At 48.1% G+C, this 20,093-nt stretch overlaps 2 protein-coding genes across 4 annotated transcripts in view; one reads left to right on the top strand and one right to left on the bottom strand.

The window, feature by feature from the left end:
* Positions 1–17,810, bottom strand: part of IQCE (IQ motif containing E) — a 54,334-nt gene extending 36,524 nt beyond the window's left edge. Inside the window, exons 1-6 of one of the 3 annotated variants that reach the window (XM_069734339.1) lie at positions 17,678–17,810; positions 14,243–14,324; positions 13,361–13,429; positions 12,935–12,977; positions 7,384–7,530; positions 360–491 (exon numbers count right to left, since the gene is read on the bottom strand). In XM_069734339.1, coding sequence (XP_069590440.1) covers positions 360–491; positions 7,384–7,530; positions 12,935–12,977; positions 13,361–13,429; positions 14,243–14,296 — 445 coding nt within the window. In that variant the 5' untranslated portion in view covers positions 14,297–14,324; positions 17,678–17,810. Of the gene's footprint in view, positions 1–359; positions 492–7,383; positions 7,531–12,934; positions 12,978–13,360; positions 13,430–14,242; positions 14,325–14,418; positions 14,526–17,677 lie in introns of those variants that run through there. The other 2 variants (XM_069734340.1, XM_069734341.1) reach the window with 2 other exon arrangements.
* A 261-nt stretch (positions 17,811–18,071) lies between these two features.
* BRAT1 (BRCA1 associated ATM activator 1) overlaps positions 18,072–20,093 on the top strand; it is a 35,677-nt gene continuing 33,655 nt past the window's right edge. Inside the window, exons 1-3 of the mRNA XM_069734342.1 lie at positions 18,072–18,140; positions 18,820–18,954; positions 19,602–19,756. Coding sequence (XP_069590443.1) covers positions 18,828–18,954; positions 19,602–19,756 — 282 coding nt within the window. The 5' untranslated portion in view covers positions 18,072–18,140; positions 18,820–18,827. The remainder of the gene's footprint in view (positions 18,141–18,819; positions 18,955–19,601; positions 19,757–20,093) is intronic.

The raw sequence follows: 20,093 nt of genomic DNA on the forward strand, positions 1-20,093 counted from the left end.
CAGCCATCTAACATATATGGCGGGCCTTGGGGTAAGGCTCTGTTCACACAATGTCATTAACAGGATCCATGTGCAGCAGTCTACACTCTCCCCAAATACATTATCTGTATACATATATTAGGACGGTCGACCATCTGATGTGCATGATGCCCTCCCTATTTGTCAGGGTGGAGAAGGATCAAGTTTTGGAATTTCCGTCGCTGATCCTTGTGTTTTCAGGAGAAGGTCTTCTCTCCCCACTGAAAACACGAGTGCTCGTATATGGAGAAGTCTGTCTGGCACCATCCGACCAATGTTATTGACCTACAGAAGATGTGAAGTGATGAGTTACCGCTGCTATCTATCCAGATTGTACCTACCACTACTGGCAGAACGGGAATATTTAGGTTTTTTCATCCCGAGAGCTTCCTTTAGATACTCCGGAGTGCTGCTGCCGGGACTGACCCAGGCCTGGCCAATGTCCATATCAGATTTCAATGGCTGGGTGAGTCCTGAGAGGAAGCACAAAACATGATGTAAGGAAGTGAAACATCAGACATGAACTACTCACCGAACATTTCCCATCTTTAGCATCGAGTCATCGCCTTTCTAGACTTGTGCATTTATGGCCATACTGATCCCTAACACCAGCATCTGCAGAAGACGTGATCACATGGAAGGGATAGATGACGTGATCACATGGAAGGGATAGATGACGTGATCACATGGAAGGGATCGGTGACGTGATCACATGGAAGGGTAGATGACGTGATCACATGGAAGGGCTAGATGACGTGATCACATGGAAGGGCTAGATGACGTGATCACATGGAAGGGCTAGATGACGTGATCACATGGAAGGGATCGGTGACGTGATCACATGGAACAGATAGATGACGTGATCACATGGAAGGGATAGATGACGTGATCACATGGAAGGGATAGATGACGTGATCACATGGAAGGGATAGATGAAGTGATCACATGGAAGGGCTAGATGACGTGATCACATGGAAGGGCTAGATGACGTGATCACATGGAAGGGCTAGATGACGTGATCACATGGAAGGGCTAGATGACGTGATCACATGGAAGGGCTAGATGACGTGATCACATGGAAGGGCTAGATGACGTGATCACATGGAAGGGCTAGATGACGTGATCACATGGAAGGGATATCCATTGCTTTTGAGCAGAAGTTTGAAGGAGGCTGCCCTCTTTCAGAAACGTTTTTCCTATAAGCCCTGTTAGCAGTAAAATAATAAATAAATAAAACAAAAGAGGGATTTTTGGTTCTTACAGTAAAATCTTTTTCTTGGAGCCTTCATTGGGGGACACAGGTAACCATGGGTGTATGCTGCTGTAGCTAGGAGGCTGACACTATGCAAATAAAGAAAAATAACTCCTCCCCGGCAGTATACACCCTCCGACAGGCACCAGACAACTCATTTGGTGCAAAAACAGTAGTAGGAACAAGTATAAACTACTCAACCTATGTACCAACCCACAACAACGGCACGTTGGCCAATACGGTACAACATAAAGGGAGGGTGCTGTGTCCCCCAATCAAGGCTCCAAGAAAGAGATTTCACGGTAAGAACTAAAAAATCCTTCCTTCTTTCTTTCTTTCTTTCTTTCTCGCTTCATTGGGGGACACAGGTAACCATGGGACATCCAAAAGCAGTCCCCAGGGCGGGATAATAAGAATAGAGAACTAGGTTGGCCGGTGCAAAACCACCGCCTGCAGTACCTTCCTACCCAGGCCTGCATCCGTAGAAGCCTGATGTGTGCACCTTGTAGAATTTCACAAAGGTGTGGATGGACGACCAAGTTGCGGCCTTGCAAACCTGGGAGGCCGTAGCATGGTGACGAACTGCCCAAAAAGCTCCCACAGCCTGGGTAGAATGAGCCCTCACCCCCGGGGGAGGATGTTTTTCTTGAACATGGTATGCCTCCAGGACCGCCGAACAGATCCACTGAGCAATTGTAGACTTAGAGGCGGGGAGCCTCTTCTGACAACCTTCCGAGACGACAAACAGAGGGTCGGACTGACGAAAAGGAGCAGTTCTGGCAAGGTAGACTCGGATAGCCCTGACCACATCCAAATTGTGGAGAGATTTCTCCAAAGGATGAACTGGGGAAGGGCACAAAGAAGGAAGGACGATGTCTTCATTGATGTGAAAAGCCAAAACCACCTTTGGCAGAAAAGAAGGGACAGGCCGAAGGACAACTTTGTCCTCATGAAGGACCAGAAAGGGAAAATGACAGGACAACGCCGCCAACTCGGAAACTCTCCTGATCGAGGTGATGGCGACCAAAAAAGCTACTTTCCAGGAAAGAAGTGAAAAAGAGATGTCCCGAATCGGTTCAAAAGGCGTACACTGGAGGGTGCCGAGCACAAGGTTGAGGTCCCAAGGAGCGACCGGGGGATGGTAAGGAGGTGCAATATGAGCAACCCCCTGAAGGAAGGTTCTCACCTGGGGCAGAGAAGCAAGGTCTCTTTGAAAAAGAATTGACAAGGCAGAAACCTGACCCTTTAATGTGCTCAGGGAGAGGTTTGAATCTAGACCCGACTGAAGAAAACCGAGAAGCGAAGGAAGGGAAAAAAACATAGGGGATAGACCGTTGGCATCACACCATCGGAAAAAGGCCTTCCAACATCTATGGTAGATACGGGAAGATGCCGGTTTCCTAGCTCTTATCATGGTTTGTATGACACGTTGAGAAAAACCTGCGTCCTTCAGGATCGCGGCCTCAACGGCCATACCATTAAATTCAGAGACATAGAACTCGGGTGGAAGAGGGGACCCTGCGATAGAAGATCCGGACGGTCTGGGAGCCTCCAAGGTGCGTCCGATAACATGTTCACTAGCTCCGCATACCAGGCCCTGCGGGGCCAAGCTGGAGCTACTAAGAGAACGGGAACCCCCTCTGACTTTATCTTCTTTACGACACTTGGAAGCAAGGGAAGAGGTGGGAACAGGTAAGGCATCTGAAACTGGGCCCACGAGATCACGAGAGAGTCACAGCCGACAGCCCCCGGGATCTGGATACGTACTGGGGAGCCTTGTGGTTTGCTTGGGAGGTCATTAGGTAGACGTCCGGCACGCCCCACCTTTGGCAAATCTGGTCGAAGACTGTGGGGAGAAGAGCCCACTCGCCTGACATGAGCCCCTGACGGCTGAGAAAGTCGGCTTCCCAATTGTCCACCCCTGGGATGTGGACAGCTGATATGGAGGGAACGTGGTTCTCCACCCACCGCAGAATCTTTGCCACCTCCGTCAAGACTTGCTTGCTGCGAGTCCCTCCCTGATGGTTTATGTAAGCCACAGCTGTGGCGTTGTCCGACTGAATGCGGACCGGTTTTCCCGAGAGGAGGGGCTGCCAGCGGAGGAGGGCTAGAAAAATAGCCCTGATTTCCAAGAGATTGATTGGGAGGCGTGTCTCTTGAGCAGTCCAGCGCCCATGGGTTGTGAGGTGGAGAAAGACCGCACCCCACCCCTAGAGACTGGAATCGGTGGTGATGACCTGCCAGCAGAGGGGTAGAAACGATGTCCCGCGCAGAATGGAAGTGGATAGCGTCCACCAAGTGAGAGACTGTCTCACATCGAGAGGGAGGCAAACTGGGCGGTCAAAGGAGAGTGGATTCCTGTCCCAAACTGACAGAAGGGCCAGCTGGAGAGGGCGAGAGTGGAACTGAGCATAAGGGACCACTTCCATGGAAGCGACCATCTTGCCCAGAACCGTCATGCCGAGCCGTAGAGCTAGAGGGGTAGGACGCTTTAGGACTTTGATTCCCCTCCGAAGAGAGAGGAATTTTTCCCTTGGGAAAAATACCTGAGCCTGAATGGTGTTGAATTCCATGCCAAGGAATTCTAGACGCTGGGTCGGAATCAAGGTGGACTTTTGTTCGTTGATTATCCAACCGGGGCGGGTTAACGTGTCCAGAGTGATCTGGAGACTGTGACCGCAGTAGCGGAGAGACGGACCCTTTACGAGGAGGTCGTCGAGATAGGGGATTACGAGAATCCCCTTTGACCGAAGGATGGCCATGACCGCTGTGAAACAAGGGAACCTCTGATGCTGAACACAAATTGGAATGTGCAGATACGCATCTCGAATGTCCACAGACCAAAGAAATTCTCCCGGTTCCTTGGGAGGAGATCACAGAGCACAAGGACTCCATCTTGAAGTGCCGAATCCGGAGGTGGTGGTTCAGCCGTTTGATGTCCAAAATCGGGGGAAGAGAGCTGTCTTTTTTCGGAACTAGAAATAGATTTGAGAAAAAAAAACGGAAAACCGCTGGTTGGACGGTACTGGGACGATTACCCCTGAAGTGAGAAGGGAATCGACCGCCTGAAAAAGCCCTGGGACATGGGAGGGCTATTTGGGCAGGCGGGAGAGGAAAACACGATTTCCTGGGGGCAACAAAAATTCTTTTTTGAAACCTGATGTGGCAATCTCCCTGACCCAGGCATCGTCGACCACCGATAACCAAGGCACTGTGAACAGAAGAAGCCTGCCTCCCACCCTGGAAAGATTTCCAGGTGGGAGTGACTCGTCATTTGGAAGAAAATCTGTGGTCGCGAGAACTGGAAGATTTGGAGGAGCGGCCTTTAGCTCGCCAGTGAGGGGTAGGCCTGAAAGAAGGCTTCCTTCGGTCCCTTTGAGTGGAAGACCGGTCATGCTGAGAGGCACCACCTGAGGAGGCGAAGGAGCGAAAGGAATGGGGTTCCTTTCTATTAAAGGGATGCTTAGGCTTAGATTGCGGAAGAGAAGCGCTCTTACCGCCCGTGGCGTCTGAGATCATTTGGTCTAGCTGCGCTCCAAAGAGCCTGGATCCCTGGAAAGGCAGACCTGTGAGGGATTTATTGGAAGCGGGACATGCGTTCCTCGCCTTCAGCCGGAGGATACGGCGAATGGCGACAATATTGCTGTTTGCCCTTACAGAGCAAGCAGTCACATCCAGAGAACCATTCAGAAGGTACATTCCAGCCAGTGAAATCTGATCTGCTAAATCCGCTAGCTCCTGTGCGATAGCCAAAGCTACAATGCCTCTGCGTAGGGTTTTGGCCCAGGCCGACACCGCTTTCGCCACCCAGGTAGAGGCGAAATTGGAGCAGCGAGAGGTACCAGAAGCTTAAAGGCTGATTTGGTTAGAGCCTCAATTTGTCTGTCCGTGGGGTCCTTTAAAGACGCCGCGTTAGGAATGGACAGCACTGTCTGGGAGGATAATCTAGACACAGGTGGATCTACCTTAGGAGATTCGGACCATTTGCTAACAAGGTCTACAGCAAACGGGTATAAAATGTCTAAAAGTTTCCTCCTTGGAAAACGTTTACCAGGGTGTTCCCAGTGTCTAGACGTAGTTTTATCAAATTCCTTTTGATTGGGAAAAACTCTAGAAGGACGCTTCATCCATTTGAAAGAAACAAAGATGTCCTGAGAAGCTGCCTCTTCCTCCTTAAGCTCAAGTGTTTGAATAATGGCTGAGATAAGGCTGTCAACCAAATCCTGCGTTGCGGAAGTATGATCTGCATCTGAGTCAGAATCCGACTGAGAGGATAAATCTGACCCGACATCCGCCTGCGAAGAGGGGGAACGGGTAGAGAGCGGTATTATGGCTGACGCAGTTGGATCCGAAGGAGTGGATGACGAACTAGCAGGCTGCGAGTGTCTGCTCGTGCAGAGCACGCGCTAAACAGTGGGGCGTGGCCAGCTGAAGAGAAACCAAGCGCCCGATAGGCCGGCAGGGTAAAAAGGGGGGTGTGGCCGCCGGAGCACGGCCAATACCAGCGCTGGGCTGCAAGCGAGGTGTGTCCAGTGCTGGGAACGAGGAAGAAGAAGGGGCGCGGCGTCCCAGGGCAGAGACTTGCCGGAAAGGAATATGGTGGAAAACGCACGCTGCGAGGAAAGAGGCGCGAGATTAAATAAAAAAGCGCCCGATGGCCCCGAATCCTCTAGCCGGTAACGGAGCGCCCGTGCAGCGGCGAGTGCTGCTGGATAGCTGCTGTTGCTTGAAGATCTTCCTACCTGAAGATGAGGCATGTATCAGGATCCCTTGATGGCAGAAAGGGTCCTGGGAGATGTGGTCCTCCTTCCTGCGCTATATCAACCGGCGCAGAAGACGACGTCAACCCCTCCACTCCGAGGATAGTGAATGGGGGAGGGGGGGGGGGGTGTCAGGGGGCAGGGACTGGCGACCGAAAGTAAACATGAACACCCCAGGGTGACATGAAACAAAGTCCTGCCCAGCGGATCCGGGAGGGTGCGATGTGGGTGATACCACACTGCTCTCTCGGTTGCTTAATGCGGGGAATCAGGGTGAGAAGAACTGCACCCTGTAACCCCCAGAAGTGTATCTGAAACGAAAGGGAAAAAGATTAATAAACACACACAATCCCTGAAAGAAAAAGAAATGCGGATCTGGTGTTAGATCCAAGTCCGCCGCCTTCAGACACTAAGCAAAAACTGAGTTGCCTGGTGCCTGTCGGAGGGTGTATACTGCCGGGGAGGAATTATTTTTCTTTATTTGCACAGTGTCAGCCTCCTAGCGATAGCAATATACACCCATGTTACCTGTGCCCCCCAATGAAACGAGGAAGAAACAGCTTCACTGAATCTCTGGTGCCTGCAGTGCTGGTGTTACGTTGATAGCGCTGCAGACAATCAGTGAGCTCAGCGTCTGAGCTCAGTTATTGGCTGCAGCGGTATTGACGTGATATCAGCACTGCAGACAACAACAAAGATTAAGGCAGCAGCAGAGACTCAGCACTGGACCTGGGGAGGGTAAGCAAATTACAGTTTGTTTTTTTACTATTGATGAAGCTTATAAGAAAAACTTTTCTGAAAGGTGATTACCCTTTTAAAGGGGTTTTCTGGGACATCAATATTAAAGACCTATTCATAGGATAAATCATTAGTATGAGGGGGTCTGAAATGAATGGGAGATGAGGAGCAGTACCCGAGAACGGCGGCTTACTTCCAGGCACCGCAGGACAAGTGAACAGCTGATGGGTGGGGGCGGCTGATGGATGGGACAGCCGGGAATGGCTGATGGGTGGGCTTGGCATTGATGGACTAAAGATAGCTCATCAATATAAGCCTTGGACAATCCCTTCTCCATAATGTTTTATCTAGACATGCAAAATTATATAGTTCTGAGTAGTCAATGATGATGGCCACTTTACGGAGGAGGCGATGACCCCATTAACCATGAAGACATTCGCATAAACAATACAATTCATATTAATTCATGACAGCAGAATTTCTGCCCCCCCACAAAAGATATAAATCTCAGGTCACGAAGCTGGAAATGACACGTGCGGCACTGATTGTTCTTTGTTTGATTCCATTTTAATGAATGTGTTTGGGTTTTGCAGAAGAACAAAGTCGAAGCGTTACCATTGCCTTGTTTCAGGGAGGCTAGCCACAGCTGCCTCGGTGCTTTCATCATCGGGTTCTCCGGGTGCATCTGTCCCGTCCCTCTGAGAGATCTCCATACTGGGGCTTTTCTGGGGTTTAGATTAGCGCTGGAGAGATAAGGAGAATCTGCAAAAATAGATGAGAACATAGTTTAATTCATTATTAAAAGAGATTCTATGTTTTGGAAAATCAACACTCAATGGACAAGGAGCAGATCGTAACGTGTCCCCCTGCTCGGACCCCAGCAATCGGGAGGTAAATCTGGCAGCGTGTAATTAAATTACCTGCAGCGCCACCACAAGGGAAGACGGGCATCACACTGTGCTGGGTCAGACAATGGGGCAGTGTGTGTAATGCTGGACAGGACAAGTCCTCCAGAAAGGCAGCGGCCACTCTCCACTCTCAAGGGTTAAAACTAATCCTCTCTTAAGGTACCGTCACACTAGACGATATCGCTAGCGATCCGTGACGTTGCAGCGTCCTGGCTAGCGATATCGTCCAGTGTGACAGGCAGCAGCGATCAGGCCCCTGCTGTGATATCGCTGGTCGGGGAAGAAAGTCCAGAACTTTGTTTCGTCGCTAGACCTCCCGCTGACATCGCTGAATCGGCGTGTGTGACGCCGATTCAGCGATGTCTTCGCTGGTAACCAGGGTAAACATCGGGTTACTAAGCGCAGGGCCGCGCTTAGTAACCCAATGTTTACCCTGGTTACCATAGTTAAAGTAAAAAAAACAACCACTACATACTTACCTACCGCTGTCTGTCCTCGGCGCTCTGCTTCTCTGCTCTGGCTGTGAGCACAGCGGCCGGAAAGCAGAGCGGTGACGTCACCGCTCTGCTTTCCGGCTGCCCGGCGCTCACAGCCAGTACAGAGAAGCACAGCGCCGAGGACAGACAGCGGTAGGTAAGTATGTAGTGGTTGTTTTTTTACTTTAACGATGGTAACCAGGGTAAACATCGGGTTACTAAGCGCGGCCCTGCGCTTAGTAACCCGATGTTTACCCTGGTTACCGGGGACCTCGGGATCGTTGGTCGCTGGAGAGCTGTCTGTGTGACAGCTCTCCAGCGACCAAACAGCGACGCTGCAGCGATCCGGATCGTTGTCGGTATCGCTGCAGCGTCGCTTAGTGTGACGGTACCTTTAGGCTTCTTTCACACTTCCGTCTTCCAAATCTGCACAGGATCCGTCAAGACGTTTAAATGACGGATCCTGTGCAGATTGTGGAAAACGTGTGCACTGGGCCTGTCTTTCTGACGGACCCGTCGAGGCCATGTGCATCTGTTGTGTATGCGTCTTCGCAGAGGTTTTCTGCTGTGTAAACGCATACACAACACAAAACAGGTTTAAAATAGAGAAGAAAAAAAACAAACAAAAAAAACAAACAAACCGCTGTATTCTCACCTACCGGCGTCCCTGTACAGCGATGCTAGCGTTCCTAGTAATACATTGCGAAATCTCGCGAGCGCTTAGTCAGAGCGGCTTTGCCGGTCTGTGCTAAGCTCCGCCCCTTGTGGGGACGCGATGATGCCGGATGTGTTCACAGCACACATCCGTGATCATCGCACCCATCGCATAGGGCCCTGTGCTATATCTTGCGGCGACGCAGCGTCGCCACAAGATATACGGACATGCTGCGACCTGAAAAGACGCGCAGCATGTCCGGAGTCGCAGGGCCACCGCGTGCGTGTTACCACGCATAGTGGAGACGGGATTTCATTAAATCCCCTCCACTATGCTGTAACATCTGGACGCTGCTTGTTTGAAGCTGCTTCTCTATGCAGCGTCAAACACGCAGCGCTTACTGCACGTGGACACATACCTTGACTAGGAAGTAACACTAGCTGCCGGGAGCATCGGTGACGCTGTGCGGAACGTCAGTAGGTGAGAATATTGCAATTTTTTTTTTTTTTTTTAATTATTTTTAACACTATATCTTGTTACTATTGATGCTGCGTAGGCAGCATCAATAGTAAAAAGAGAAAGAGTGCGAGCGAGAGAGAATTTCCCTGATGGGAAATTCTTCCACGCATGCTCAGTTTGAAAAGACGGGACCTGTCGCTGGATTGCTGCTTTTCACAGTCAGCGGCGTATCAAGCGCCCATAGACTTCCATTGTAGTCAGTGACGGGCAGCCAGGATGCGTCGCTGACCGATTTTCCAACGTACAGAAAAAATGTTCCTCTGAACGTTTTCTCTGCCTCACGGACCGTTTTTTAATAATAATAATAATAATTTTATTTATATAGCGCCAACATATTCCGCAGCGCTTTACAAATTATAGAGGGGACTTGTACAGACAATAGACATTACAGCATAACAGAAATACAGTTCAAAACAGATACCAGGAGGAGTGAGGGCCCTGCTCGCAAGCTTACAAACTATGGGGAAAAGGGGAGACACGAGAGGTGGATGGTAACAATTGCTTTAGTTATTCGGACCGGCCATAGTGTAAGGCTCAGGTGTTCATGTAAAGCTGCATGAACCAGTTACCTGCCTAAGTATGTAGCAGTACAGACACAGAGGGCTAATACTGCATAAAGTGTATGAGAACATGATGCGAGGAACCTTTTTTTTTTTTTTTTTTATTATAAATAGGCCACACAGGGATCGTTAGGTTAATGCATTGAGGCGGTAGGCCAGTCTGAACAAATGAGTTTTTAGGGCACGCTTAAAACTGTGGGGATTGGGGATTAATCGTATTAACCTAGGTAGTGCATTCCAAAGAATCGGCGCAGCACGTGTAAATGCAGGATTCAGTGAAAAATGGATGAAACGGATGGTCATCCGTCACAATCTGTCGCTAATACAAGTCTATGAGAAAATGCAGGATCCTGCAAATTTTTTTGCAGGAATTCTCAAAAAATGACGCATTGTGACGGGAGCTGAAAGACGGAAGTGTGAAAGAGGCCTTAAAGGGCCACTGTCACCCCCCTCCAGCCGTTATAAACTAAAAGAGCCACCTTGTGCAGCAGTAATGCTGCATTCTAACAAGGTGGCTCTTTTAGTTTTTGTTTCTGTTATTCCCACAAAAAATGTATTTATAATTCTGCTGAAATACCTATCTTTGTCCATGGAGGTGGGACTGAAGCCTCCTCTTAGAAGCGCCCAACTGCCGTCAGTCATCTCTTATGTAGATTTTCGCCGCCCCCTCAGCGCTGTTATTGTGTGAATTCCGGCGCCTGCGCTCTGCTCTTCTGCCTTGCGCAGGCGCATAGAGTATTTGCCGTCCTAGCGCTGGTGCCGGGTTCCGTTCTGCACCTGTGCGGGCAGTGCGGCCAGCCTGTTACTGAATCCCCGCCCCGCACTGTGTTATGCAGTATGCACAGTGCGGGGCTGGGATTCCTGGGCATGCGCACTGCGCTTTTCAGACGCTCCCCAGGTCCCCCGCCTTTCAGCGTTGCCGGAATATACAGGTATCCTTGCCGGCGTTTGGAACAGCCGCACAGAACAACGCGGGAAGGCGGGGGACCTGTGGAGCGTCTGACAAGCGCAGTGCGCATGCCCAGGAATCCCAGCCCCGCACTGTGCATACTGCATAACACAGTGCGGGGCGGGGATTCAGTAACAGGCTGGCCGCACTGACCGCACAGGCGCAGTAAGGAACCCGGCACCAGCGCTCGGACGGATAATGCTCTATGCGCCTGCGCAATGCAGAAGAGCAGAGCGCAGGCGCCGGAATTCACACAATAACAGCGCTGAGGGGGCGGCGAAAATCTACACAAGAGATGACTGACGGCAGTTGGGCGCTTCTAAGAGGAGGCTTCAGACCCGCCTCCATGGACAAAGATATGTATTTCAGCAGAATTATAAATACATTTATTGTGGCAATAACAGAAACAAAAACTAAAAGAGACACCTTGTTAGAATGCAGCATTACTGCTGCACAAGGTGGCTCTTTTAGTTTATAACGGCTGGAGGAGGGTGACAGTGGCCCTTTAACTCTATTAAAATCAGTTTATTAAACTGGGCAATCCTTTTAAATCTTTACGTGAAGCCCTCCTACTCCTCACATCAATGATTTTATCCTTTTAATATGTTGCAGTCATCATATTATACAGCACTGTGTACTTACAATTGCTCATTTTGCCTTTCTACCCAACTAATTATTCTCTTTTCTCTGCGTCATGTAGAAACAGGAAGTCTCTTGTCCCTGCAGAAATCATTACTGTTCAACTCCTGACCCAGCTGCTCCCCACTGCCCCTGCCAGAGACTTTTGCCTCATACTGGGATAACTGATCTCCTGTTTCTTAGAAGGTTTCAGATAGGCTACGTTCACATTGGCGTTCCGCCAATGTGCGTCGCTGTTGCGCCGGCGACGCAGCGGCGACGCAGCGGCGACGCGCCCCTATGTTTAACATAGGGGACGCGTGCGTCGTTTTGGTGGCGTTTTTCGCCACGTGCGTCGTTTCCGACGCTAGCGTCGGACGCAAGAAAACGCTACTTGTAGCATTTTCTGTGCGTCCGATTTTCGTCGGAAAACGACGCACGCGTCGCAAAACGCGCGCGTTTTTGCGCGCGTTTTAGCGTGCGTCGCGCGTTGCGTCGCCGACGCACGGCGGCGCAACGCTAATGTGAACGTAGCCATAGTCAGTTGTTAATCATGTGAGGTCATAGACCTAATGGAAAAGAGAAGAATTAGATGGGGAAAAAAGTTAAATGAGCCATTGTAAGTACAAAGTGCTGTATAATATGATGGCTGTGATATATTAATAGGATAAAACCTTTGATGGGAGGAGGAATGATTTTTTTTAAAGGGGTAGCCTATAGAGCAAAAATGATCACCTTTGTTGTTAGATTTACACGTATACCACTATTGGGACCCCGCATGACTATCACAATGGGGTCATGTTTCAGTTCTCTCTTTACTGCAAACTGTGGCCCAGAGTTGAATGGAGCAGTTTGTCACACATGCATGGAGCTTATAAAGACAACCAAAAGGATTCCACATTCAGCCTCACAGACTTTTGAGGGGACATCTGCAAGACCACCTGCCCGATTACCTTCTGCTGGCTAAGGTCCAACACTAATATAATCATCAACTACCCAGTGCATAGAATATAGTTTTTGTAGACTAGAATACCCCTTTGAAATGGATTGTCCGGCCTTTGGCTACAAGTCTGCTTTCACTCTATGTGACTGCAGACTTGTGAATTCTCACATCACACGCACTGCACGCTGTCAGGATTCTCCAGTGCCAGCACCAACCGCGACACAAGTATGTGACTTGCATACATGCGGTCACATGCCTACTAGACTTGTGTGGCCTTTCCTAAGTGTATTGAGTGAGGCTGGACAAGTCTAGTTGGAACGTGGCCGGAAGCGTACAAATGGCATATTGCTGTCCCATGATCGCCCGCTCCCAGACCCATAGAATCCTCACAGTGCATGTGATGTGAGAATTCACAAGTCTGCAGTCACATACAGGGACTGTAGACTTGTAGCCCAGGGCCGGACAACCCCTTTAATGCATAGGTTTTGCTGTCTCTGTTATGAATTGGTTATGGGTACACAAGAAAGACAACACTTACTCTGTGATCTGGGTGGTTTAATGGATTTCTTCTTTTTCATTTTCTAAAGAAATAAAAATATTATAACTGTTTAGAATAAGGAAACAAGAAATTATCACTTTGCATTACATAAAAAATAAAAATGTTTATAAAATAACAAACAAAAAAATAAAATAAAAAATTGAGCTAACTAAAAGGACCCGGATACACCAGACCTGGTTTAATGAATGCAACCTATGAGACCGTTGAGCGATGTAAGAATATGGCCACATTTCTAAATGTTGCACTATGGATGTAATTATATTTCTAGGCATAGTGTTTGCCTTCTAGAGATGAATTCTGTAGCAGTCACCAACCATGCGGCATGTAACATTTATACATGACCACTGATGGCGTATTTGTACATATAATACCGCTCTAGATTAACCAACATCACGCTTCCCTTACCTTATCGGTGTCAGATTCATAGGTGATCGCAGACACTGCATCATCGCCCAGTATAGACAGTTCATGATACTAGAAAGAAGCAAAATGTTCCAAACATCAGAAAAGGAAATTTTAGTGCTAATTTTTATGGACGTTACCCAGGGGGTGTTGCTGACGGGAACCTCTGGGGTGTGCCTCACAGGATCCTCGGGGGGGTGGCATTGTCCACTCTGCATTATTATTCTGTGATCAACGCCTCTTTGGATAAAATATTAATAATTAGCACTGAATTAAAAAAGTCAATGTTTGTGGAACTATATGGCAAATTTTGTGCTGGCGTTTCCCCGAGGACTTACAGGCTCTGTGCACATGTCTCACTTGTTAGAATCTAATAGGCAGGACGTACAGGACTTCTGCAAGTCTTGCCCTAATCGCTCAAACATACAGAAACAATGCAGATGTTGCTATTGTGGATGGACTATACAGAATCTATGCAAGCAGGGCCCACCGGACAGAAAAAAATAGCTCTGTATGGGTATGGCCCTGGTTGGCAAATCCGACAAGTTGTATGCAGATGTTACTTTAGCAGCCAGAAGACAAAGACCCGATACAGATGTTGCCCAGTGGTCAGACCAGCACTGATCCAGAAGTGATCACCTATCCTGTGGATGATGGTATATAACCCTTTAAACTTTGTTATTATTTTATCAAATTTGTGCATCTGATTGGGCTTCTAATCGCAGCTTTAGAAAGTAGATGTGCATGATGGTAAGGCAGTGAAGGAGTGTTGGGGTCTGAAAAGCAACCTGACTGGATCCCTTTAATTCTTCATTCCCCCCCCCCACAAACAATACAAATAATAAAGATAGTAGAAAAGTGTCATCTCTGAGGCTGATTACTCACCACGTCTTCAAGTTCTTCAGCTTCCGTCCCGTTCTCATTGGACAGCCAAGACATGGCTCACTGCGCCCAACGAACCACAACGCTGCGACAGAAGAAAACAAATATTAAGGATTTGTCAGGTGAATATTATTCACCGGCTCATTTCTGATAATCGTTCACTGTAAATGCATCCGTACCCTGGATGATGGGGGTAACAGTGTCTGATCGTGATGGGCTTCATGCCTTTATGAAATGTACTACAGATGTAGGAGAGCTGTGTATCCACACCGCCACAACCGTGACTAAAAGCCGTCGGATACCGAAAGGAAAAAAAAAAAAAGGCTGCAATTTTAGTATAGTCGCCAGACACCTATATAAAAGGTATTAACCAGATTAACCCTATAGCTGCTAGCAAATAGCGTGATCCAATAGGACAGGTTCACTTCAAGACTATGGCGGCCTGGCCAAGTTTTTCCTAGGCCATCTTTTTCCTGAAGTGGCGTCACTATGGGAGGAGGGCGCCTATCCCTCGACCCGGACCTGAATAGCGCGCAGGCGCACACCACACCCGAAACCGATGTGTGTGACATAACCTTTACTTTGTGGTCTAAAGCGATGTACACACTTATTGTCGGAGGTTTTGGTGTAGAAACTCTCAAAAACCGCTTCAGAAAAATCACCCAATTCATTTCTATGGGAAATCCACTTTACTGTTTACACGTTTTTTTTCCCTACCTGTAGAGGTTATGAAAACGCCTCTTGGGAGAAAGGAATGTGCAGGTCACTTTCTTTGAAGTGGATTGTGATGGAAAAAGTGACGGATGGAAGTGTGATGGAAGAAGAAGTAAGCAGGCTCCTTGCATCTTCTCGCCCGACCACTTGCACCAGTGACCCCATTCCGTCACATCTCCTCCAGTCCCTTTCCCCGGCTGTCACCTCTCACCTAACAAAAATATTCAACCTTTCCCTCACTTCCGGTATTTTTCCCTCCTCATTTAAGCATGCCATCATACATCCATTACTTAAAAAACCATTCCTCGATCAAAACTGTGCCGCTAATTATAGACCTGTCTCTAATCTTCCCTTCATCTCTAAACTCCTCGAACGCCTGGTCCACTCCCGTCTTACCCGCTATCTCTCAGATAACTCTCTTCTCGACCCTCTTCAATCTGGTTTCCGCTCTTTACACTCTACTGAAACTGCCCTCACTAAAGTCTCTAATGACCTACTAACAGCTAAATCTAATGGTCACTACTCCATGCTTATTCTCTTGGATCTCTCTGCAGCATTCGATACTGTGGATCATCAGCTCCTCCTCACTATGCTCCGCTCCATCGGCCTCAAGGACACCGTTCTCTCCTGGTTCTCCTCCTATCTCTCTGGCCGATCCTTCACTGTATGTTTTGCTGGTTCCTCCTCCTCTCACCTTCCCCTTACTGTTGGGGTTCCTCAAGGATCAGTCCTAGGCCCCCTCCTCTTCTCGTTGTATACTGCCCCTATTGGACAAACAATCAGTAGATTTGGTTTCCAGCACCATCTCTATGCTGACGACACCCAATTATACACTTCTTCTCCTGATCTCACGCCTGCCTTTTTAGAAAACACCAGTGATTGTCTTACCGCTGTCTCTAGCATTATGTCCTCCCTCTATCTGAAACTAAACCTGTCAAAAACTGAACTCCTCGTGTTCTCTCCCTCTACTAACCTACCTTTGCCTGACATTGCCATCTCCGTATGCGGTTCCACCATTACTCCAAAGCAACATGCCCGCTGCCTTGGGGTCATCCTTGATTCTGACCTTTCATTCACCCCCCACATCCGATCACTGGCTTGCTCTTCTTATCTGCATCTCAAAAACATTTCTAGAATTCGCCCTTTTCTTACTTTCGACTCTGCAAAAACTCTTACTGTTTCACTTATTCATTCTCGTCTGGACTATTGTAACTCTACTAATCGGCCTCCCTCTTACCAAACTCTCCCCGCTCCAATCTGTCCTGAATGCTGCAGCCAGGATCATATTCCTCACCAACCGTTACACCGATGCCTCTACCCTGTGCCAGTCATTACACTGGCTACCCATCCACTCCAGAATCCAGTACAAAACTACTACCCTCATCCACAAAGCACTCCATGGCTCAGCACCACCCTACATCTCCTCCCTGGTATCAGTCTACCACCCTACCCGTGCCCTCTGCTCACGACCTCAGGTTAGCATCCTCAATAATCAGAACCTCCCACTCCCGTCTCCAAGACTTTACACGTGCTGCGCCGATTCTTTGGAATTCACTACCTAGGTTAATACGATTAATCCCCAATCCCCACAGTTTTAAGCGTGCCCTAAAAACTCATTTGTTCAGACTGGCCTACCGCCTCAATGCATTAACCTAACGATCCCTGTGTGGCCTATTTATAATGAAAAAAAAAAAGGTTCCTCGCTTCATGTTCTCATACACTTTATGCAGTATTAGCCCTCTGGGTCTGTACTGCTACATACTTAGGCAGGTAACTGGTTCATGCAGCTTTACATGAACACCTGAGCCTTACACTATGGCTGGTCCGAATAACTAAAGCAATTGTTACCATCCACCTCTCGTGTCTCCCTTTTTCCTCATAGTTTGTAGCTTGTGAGCAGCAGGGCCCTCATTCCTCCTGGTATCTGTATTGAACTATATTTCTGTTATGCTGTAATGTCTATTGTCTGTACAAGTCCCCTCTATAATTTGTAAAGCGCTGCGGAACATGTTGGCGCTATATAAATAAAAATTATTATTATTATTATTAATTAGACACTGTCCAATTAAAATGCTGCAAAAAACACTGCTGAGGGGAAAAAAAACAAAACATCCAGAAATGTATGTCTTCTGCTTGAAAAACTGATGCTTTCTGAACTCCAAAAACTCTGTGGACACAGCCTGGCGACATTGTGTGCGGCTCCTGTCCTGCAGGTGTAGATTTCTGGCAATGGTCGTGCTGTAGTCACATTATGTCACAACCAGACCGACAATCATTAGAAAATCGTGCATGCTGGAAAGGAAATGTTACCGGCTTGTCCATTCAGGCGCCATTTTCCAAAATTCGCCACATGCCATAGAATGCTGCTGATAACTGAGAATTGGCGCACACAATACACCCAGTTTTTGGGAAAAGCCGCTATTTTTGTTTTTGCGGTTGTCATGAGGCGCGGGCAGGTACGCAGCTGCGAGTGTGACGCCGTTCCCATGCGCTGCTGTAAGCGTTTGTCACGAGGCGACACGGTCTGCACCATTTCCACAGGCATCAGGCACCATTCCACAAAACAGAGGAGATAAGGAGCCGCCATCTTTAGCAGGGTTACATTGTATGCAAGTAGCAGAGCTGACACCTGGGCACTTATAGTGACAGTGTCAGTGTGCAGTGCCGGGCACTGGCATTATATTCCTCCATCCACCTGTATAACCACATCCCCCATGTTCTTACCTGCTGCCCCGCATCCAGCAACACAAAGAACCCTGATAGTCACCTGAGGCTCCGGGTTTCTCATCGAGTCCTTAGCAACGGAAACCAAGGAGGGCACAAAACGTTTCCTCTGCAACCCGGAGCCATTTCTGAGCGCAGAGGGCGCCAGTGACTCCACAGACGCCATATTTGATTTGGGCATCGGATCATTTTTGCCAAAACATTATTAAAAAAAATACCTATTTTTTTCATCTTAGTTAAAAATCAATCGATCCTTTCATTAACAATACGACTTTAGTTGCCAGTATTTAAGAAGTTGCTATTTCCCAATGCGCGCTACTGTTTTGCCCATATTAAAGATGGCCGCCGGGTTTCCCATGCGGCTGGACGATGACGTCATATCACCGCGACTTCCAGGATCGTCTGCACGCTGTAGTTTGGAAGCTGTGTATATTTTAGCTGTCGCTCCGCGGGAAGGGCTGTGGTGAGCTGACACCTCCATTGTGTTCAGTATGGCAGGCCTCGGTATTAGGGAAAGGGCGCTGTTGCCCATAGCAACCAGTCAGACTGCTACTTTCCAATGCATGTTGGTTGCTACGGGTAACTGTCCCTGCACTGCATATATACACGGGGCTATAGTGGTGCATTGTGGGAGATAAGAGGCTAATGACACCGTTAGGGTTACCTTTCAGATCAGGAGGAAGGTCTGAGGGCATGGCGGACGCCGGCCAATAGCCAGGTCTCCAATCTGCCCTAGAATTGGGGGCATGCTGAATACCCTGCATGTGATCCATAGGTGCCCCCATAAGCGCCGCTTCCTGCACCAATCGGCAGCACAGGGAACTGTATCCCTGCAGTGGTAAATCACATGTCTCCCCGCTGCACCATTCATTCTTATGGGGCTGCCGGAGAAAGCTGAGCTCGACGCCATAAGGAATGAATGGAGCAGTAGGCGAGCATGTGCATCGGGATAGAAGTAGAGGTCCCAGTGATCGGACCCCCACCAATATTATAGATAGCGATGACTTGTTTCCACCAGACCACCTTTTAAAAGGAATGTGACATGCTGGCTGCAGGGCGAGAGCCATCAACAATGGACAGTGCAGTTTTGTAGCCGTGTGCAGTTAACACATATAAATCAGAATATGTTGTACTTTCTGCAGGAGTCACTATGGACGCGGAGTGTTCGCAGCTGCTGCCCCACGTCTGCAGAGTCCTGGTTGACAACAGGCAGCTGATGACCGATGACTCCATCTATGAGAAACTGCTGGACTGGTTTAAGGGCCTTCTGGGGACAGGTAATGGGCATCTCTTTATGGCTGCATGTCGGCATCGGCGGCCTGCAATTGTCTAGTAAGTCGATTTCACCAGTTTGCAATTTTTTAAGCCTACCCCTATAGTGTTTTTTTATTCACAGTGAATGACTGCATGGCAGGTACAGGTAATGCACATGGATCTAGAGCGCTGCTTCACCTGTGCTTGATGCATGTCCAAAAACTGCAGCAATTCATACCGATTGACCCAGTCTAAGCTAACGGGGGTTGTTGTGGTGTCACACGATGCCCATACAAATTCTTGGACGAGTATATATTAAATGGTGTGGAATTTTCCGAAGCAGGAGGAACTCACTACATTGACTCTTCACTATGGGCAATAAAGGGGGCACCTAACTAACTCTTCAATATTCGTATATCGTAACAGAAGATATGAATGATGGGTCTTCTAATGGAAAAACCCTTTTAATGTGACCCCAGTATCTGATGGTTCATTTCCCACTGAGGTCGGCGATGCAGTATGAGACTGAGCAATCTGATTAATTCATTTGCCTAAGTTAATTCAACTCTTTGTCTATTATTTTTATTCTAGAATTGATATTATCTGTTACTAAACTTCAGTATTACATGCTATTATATAATGTCTGATGTGTCTTCTCTCTGTTTTAAAGTTTCTACGGAGGACCTGTTGAGTGAGAATCCATGTATTCCAGAACTCTTCCATCAGGTTCTGAGTATAGATGAAGCAGACCACAGCCTCCTTGCCTTTTCTGTGAGACTGGTTGGAGTCTTGGCAGCTCAAGAAGGAGGATTTAAATATCTCATGGTGAGCAGACTTTTCTCTCTTCCATCAGAAGAGGATATTTGCATATTTAAATTCACAGATGAGCAATGCATGGCCTATAAGTCTCCTTACACGGGCTTGGGACTTTCAAACAAGGAAAAATATTCCCACTTAGACCTTCAGAGGATTTTCACCCAGCGAAAACAGATCTCCTACTTTGCACTGAGGAGGAGCAACATCCCAAAACCAGTGTCTGCAAATGGAATTTGCGGTTTTGGATTCCTATTTTAAGTCATGTCGCAAGGTTTGTTAGAGGGTCGATATTGACTTTTATGGTGGCTACATCCAATAAGTGGCTCTAATGTTTCTTCTCAAGAAA

The sequence above is a fragment of the Ranitomeya imitator genome, chromosome 7 (genome assembly GCF_032444005.1).
Source record: "Ranitomeya imitator isolate aRanImi1 chromosome 7, aRanImi1.pri, whole genome shotgun sequence".
Taxonomy (NCBI): domain Eukaryota; kingdom Metazoa; phylum Chordata; class Amphibia; order Anura; family Dendrobatidae; genus Ranitomeya; species Ranitomeya imitator.